Genomic DNA, 5,588 nt, shown 5'->3' with positions numbered 1-5,588 from the left:
GTGAAATCGTGTGATATCATTCCGGAATAAAAACAATATCAGGCAGTATTAATGTTTATTTTATTTGGATTTCAAATTACGCATTGAAATTCTGCCGAAATTCTGCTGCTTCCGAGTTTCTTGGTATGTATTGATATATTTCGTACATTTAGTTTTACTGCTTAGAACAGATTTAAATTCCATTTAACAAATAGTGATAAGGAATGGTGTTTAAACATTATTTTTCTTTCGGTTTGTAAACATAAACTGATGCATTAGTCGTTCATATCTATTTATTATTCTCAGTTTGCCTCCGTGAGTGTATAATTAGTATCGAATGCAGGTATTCAATCAATCATGATTAAAATTAACAACTACGTGAGAATAGAAGTAAACACGGTCTCCACTTTTTCGTCACCTCTTTTTGTAATAAAAATATTCACTACTTCAATTTCTCCAACGTTTCAGCTCTGTGGAGTCTAACTTACAATGGATCCGCTTAGAGAGACCATTTTGATGGATAAATTCGACAGCATACAAGAAAAACTAATAAATCAAATAGGTAACAGTAGTATTTGTAATAAGAATATTCATAATACCACATAACTTTTCTAGTTACTACCTACTTTGTTGGAGTATATACGATCTGCAGGGTTTTGTACCGATCAAAGTTATCAAAAAATCCAACGCTCAACATACAGACATCGTTACCGTTTGTGGTGGTTGCCCAACGACAACCGGATATTTGGTTCAACAAACCAATGGCAGCAGCTATCGAGCTGGGGTGCACGGTGTTTGTGCTAGATGAAGAAGCAACTCTTCCGTTCCTCGAAAACTACATTACGATGCACGACGACACCATCTTCCGCAGGCCGGAAAAATATATTATGATTGTCCTCCAATCTACTGCTCCAAAATCTGAAGATCTGCTGAAGGAAATTCAAACCCATCCAACAATACTGGAGGTTACAAATCTGCTCATAATAAAACCTCACGGGAACGCCTTCGATTTTATAACCCATCGATACGTAGGCAACCCACCGGAAGCACTGGATTTTCTACGGTTAGACTCGTTTTTCCCCGAAAATGACACGTTTTTGGAAGGGAACAACCTTTTTCCAAATAAGTATGATGATTTGATGGGTAAGACAGTAAAGTTGGCATCCTTCCATTTGCTACCATGGGTGATGATGCGTCAAGTGGATGACGGTATTGTGCGATACCTGAACCAATCGCACACCATCGATGGACTGGACGGATATATTCTGATACAATTCTGTCTGTGGTATAACTGCACGTGGGATCTGTCCGTTGGCAAGTACCATAGACCCCAAATTGTTCCAACCAATATTTCGGAATTCTTCTAGATCAAGACTACCAGTACGGGCAAGCTTTCGAGAACCGCACCGGGAACGGAATGATCGGGGCGCTGGTCGAGCGCAAGGTAGATTTTGCACTCGCGGCTGTTGGTGGGTGGTATCAACTATTCAAGTTCTTCAGCTTCTCGACACCGGTTCAGTGGATTGGAATCACCTGCCTTGCGCCCAGACCAAAGTAAGTGCGTTAATTGCGCGAAACATGTTTTTGAATGGATTTTCTTCTCCACCCCAGACTTATTCCATCTTGGACCATCATTTTTCTCATGTTCACGAGAACTGTTTGGATCATGATTTTAGTTGCGATGATCATAAGTGCGCTATTCGAGTACCTAATGCCTAACGAGATTGGATCGTGGTCAACTGGGCCTCGAAGTCTATCACGAAGTTTCATCACCGTTTTCAGTACTCTTCTTTTGCTACCTGCTTCCTTAAGACGAAGTCGAGCCTCCGAGGTTATGTTTTCTGTAACTCTTCTTATGTTTAGTCTAGTTGTTGGCTATGGGTACCTGGGCAAAACCCATAGCATCAGAGCGTTTCCACTTTTTGAACCACCCATAGATACCATACACGATTTGGCCATAAGCAATTTGCCATGGAATGCTCCCCATGAAGCGTGGATTTATGCCTTAATAGGAACAGAAAACGTAATAATTTATTATCGCATTAAATATTCCCTAAATATATTTCACAAGTATTGTTTTGCAGCCGTATGTTCAAAAGATCTTGACCACTTTTCGTGTTCCTCCAATCGAATCCCTTCGTGCGATTGCGAATGAGGGCACAGAAGCCCTCATAATGGCTGTACTACACTACGGCCACTATATGGTGGGCACCTGGTTTACAGGTGAGAACATCGAAAACTATCGGCTTATGACTGAGTATGTATACTTCGAGTACGACACCGGCTATGCAACCAAAACCTGGCCACTATTGGATAAGTTCGACTACCTAGCGATGTGGATTCGGGATGCCAGTCTCTATCAGTACGTTGAAATAGTTGAAGTGTACCGTTATATGAACTATCGGGTACAGATTTCAATTGAGCATTCCAGAGATCGACAGCAGAGTGAATTGTTGCCGTTAGCTGTGGGAGACATAGGTGGTGGTTTGGTCATGCTGGCCTTTGGATATTTGGTGGCATCTGTTACATTCGTGGTCGAATTGATCACCAAATCTTTGGAAAGGAAGACGATTACTAAACAAATTGTACAAGAATGGAAAGCGCAAGTCATAAACAGCAAACGGCTTACATCAATTGCTGAACGGGTAGCAAATAAATGACAATTACAGGTGTTCAATGGAGGGAATGAAGCACCAATAGGAATGGAAATTGGTTCGGCCTGGACATGACTAGTGTTGTAATTGTAATTAGTAAATAGTTAATAATTATTTTATCAGATGCACATAATAGTTTTGTACTAGAGTAAACCATGATTAGAAATTTTTGAAATCGTAATCACGGTTGTATGAAAAATTATTGACAGTCCTTGGGGTTCCCAAAATTAGTGAAATCTGGAACATTGCTGCCAAAGCCAGCCTAATAAAAAATGAGTAATAGTTTGTATCATTGATATACCGGTGTTCTAGTGCAAACCAGAAGAAATTTATCTGGGAATCGAACAACATATGCACATGCTCCATACGACATGTGAAAATCATTTGGCCATAGAAGCCAAGGGATAAGTGGAGAATCAAATATAAATAATATCTTTATTTGTTAAGTTTCAGGTTCTATATATTCTATATATTGGAAATGGAAACTGTATCGGGTCCATAAACTGCACAAATTTTATTGGCAGCTTGAGATGCATTTTTGCCTTTGTCATAGTAGTACTGTAAAATATGTCGGATTTTCTCTTTATTTTGCTCCATATTTGCGACACTATAACTCACAAACGACTTAACCAAACAAAACACTGTCAAGGACTATAAAATACCTTTCCAACAAGCTATAGTATGACTCGAGACAATGAATACAACTAGAACTACGCGCTTACAACGACACCTCGCGGAAATACCGCAGGACTTTTTTGACAGCCTAATATACAAATACAATTGAGATTGTGATCAGAGATGGGATCACGTTCCGTGTCGTTCAGATATATAGTTATAAAAACACTAAATCATTTGTTTACCGTTGCTATAGGACAGAGGTAGGTGTCCTTCACTGATGTTTGAAGCCTTCTGTAACTTTTGATGACAGAAATATCTGTTTGAATAAATGCGGTAGATATTCGCTATCCAACTCTTGACGAGTAAAGTTCAGTGTCGGTATTGTGCGTTGCCACTTTTGCTATTGTGCTATTGGTATAGTGTACGAGTGAAGGTCATTGCTGTCCGCTTTCGAATTGACCTTTTGTGAAGTGGAACAAAGGAACAAAGGAAGCAGCGCTCTTGCAGCTTACAGCCCATGGCAGCTGTTGAACATCGGCATAACGGGATCGCCATCGTGTGGCTGTCGTTAACGGGAATTATCATCACGTGACCGTGTAAGCTATTCTTGCGCTATTATGTTGTCTCCATAGCGCGTAGCCTCTGTCTCTCCCTGATTAGGGCAGTAGGCGGCTATATTTATTATTAATATTATTATTCAACTCATTTGTTCATTGTTCAATATTATTATCATAATTTTTCTTTGTTTTGTTATTTTTTTTTCTCGAGATTATTGTTTTTTTTTTATTTAAATCGTTTATTTTTACAGGCTCAGTTACATAGGTTTAAAGGAGCCGAACTCCTTACTGTATTGTTACTAGTATATATACATTTTTCCTTAATTCTAATGTTAATAATATAGGAAACCGATTACTCGCGGTCGACTCGAGTTTAGGAGAGTGACATATTTTCTTCAGGAAAAGGAGGGGATATGAGGAAATATTGACAATGATCACACTCACACACTCAATCACACTCTCAATCACACTCATCACACTCAATTCTTAAACCTATCTTATATCTAATATGTATTTACATTTCATCTTATTCTTAAGAAGGGATCCGATCTCTCACAAAGGAAAAAGAAAAGGAAAAACTAAGGGTATAAGGACAATCACACACAAAAATCGATAGCTTTAAGGAATACATATATTTGGGACATATAATCAAGGTCTAACCGAGCCAACACGTCTCTCACCGGCACCATGGGCTGCCTTCCTCGGGCCCGAAGGGTGTCTTCTAAATTCAATTTGGCGACAAGATACAGCTCGCACGACCAAACAACGTGCTCGATGTCGTGGTAACCTTGGCCACAAACACAAAGATTGTTGCCGGCAAGATTAATACGAAAGAGTAGCGCATCTAACGAACAGTGATTGGACATGAGTCGGGAGAAGGTGCGAATAAAGTCCCGACTCAAGTCCAGACTTTTGAACCATGGTTTGAGGCTAACCTTAGGGATAATCGAGTGGAGCCACCGGCCCAATTCATCTTCGTTCCATTTGCGTTGCCAGTTAACTATGGTATTTTTGCGGACTGAAGAATAAAATTCATTGAAGGCGATTTGACGCTGATAAATATCGCCTTCAATTGCACCTACCTTTGCTAATGAGTCAGCCCTCTCATTACCCGGAATTGAGCAATGTGAAGGGACCCAGACAAAGGTAATGACATAACAGCGTCTGGATAAAGCACTCAAAATTTCTCGTATTCTCTCAAGGAAGTACGGCGAGTGCTTTTCCGGCCTCACTGAACGGATAGCTTCGACAGAGCTAAGACTATCCGTTACAATGTAATAGTGTTCAACAGTTCGTGAGGCGACGCTGTCCAGCGCCCAGTGTATCGCTGCCAATTCAGCAATATACACTGAGCAAGGATTCTGAAGACTGTGGGAGGTGCTAAAAAATTCGTTGAACACTCCAAATCCTGTGGAATCATTCATAGAGGACCCATCAGTAAAGTACATATTATCACAATTGATATCCCCATACTTTGCATCGAAGATCGTTGGAACGATCCTCGATCGAAGATAATCTGATGTTCCATGGATATCCTGCTTCATGGACAGATCAAAATGCACAGAGGAATTGATGTAGTCAGGAAAACAAACACGGTTGGGAATATACGAAGAAGGATCAACCTGCATGGAGATGAATTCATGATATGGACTCATGAACCCAGATTGAAAATTTAGCTCGATCAGCTGTTCAAAATTTCCGATCACCAATGGGTTCATAACCTTACACCTGATGAGGAACCGAAGAGATAATAAATTGAAGCGATCTTTTAGTGGGAGTA

The 5,588-nt window shown here is 40.1% G+C and overlaps 1 protein-coding gene across 1 annotated transcript; it reads left to right on the top strand.

The window, feature by feature from the left end:
* Positions 1-2,656, top strand: LOC129779153 (uncharacterized). The gene is made up of 6 exons (XM_055786443.1): positions 1-123; positions 448-541; positions 595-1,293; positions 1,347-1,533; positions 1,591-2,002; positions 2,064-2,656. The coding sequence occupies exons 2-6, from the start codon at positions 469-471 to the stop codon at positions 2,637-2,639; spliced, it is 1,947 nt and encodes a 648-aa protein (XP_055642418.1). The 5' UTR covers positions 1-123; positions 448-468; the 3' UTR covers positions 2,640-2,656.
* Positions 2,657-5,588: the final 2,932 nt, after the last annotated feature.

Source organism: Toxorhynchites rutilus, chromosome 3, assembly GCF_029784135.1.
Source record: "Toxorhynchites rutilus septentrionalis strain SRP chromosome 3, ASM2978413v1, whole genome shotgun sequence".
In the NCBI taxonomy this organism is placed as follows: Eukaryota; Metazoa; Arthropoda; class Insecta; order Diptera; family Culicidae; genus Toxorhynchites; species Toxorhynchites rutilus.
The sequence above is the reverse complement of the archived record's forward strand: the minus strand, read 5'-3'. Positions and strand labels throughout refer to the sequence as shown.

What these genes read in the sequence shown, in the direction of transcription:
- LOC129779153 (XM_055786443.1), top strand. Translation starts at nt 469, where the DNA reads ATGGATCCGCTTAGAGAGACCATTTTGATGGATAAATTCGACAGCATA. An exon ending in AAAACTAATAAATCAAATAG is followed by an intron (nt 542 to 594) that starts GTAACAGTAGTA and finishes TAACTTTTCTAG; the next exon opens with TTACTACCTACTTTGTTGGA. An exon ending in CCTTAATAGGAACAGAAAAC is followed by an intron (nt 2,003 to 2,063) that starts GTAATAATTTAT and finishes ATTGTTTTGCAG; the next exon opens with CCGTATGTTCAAAAGATCTT.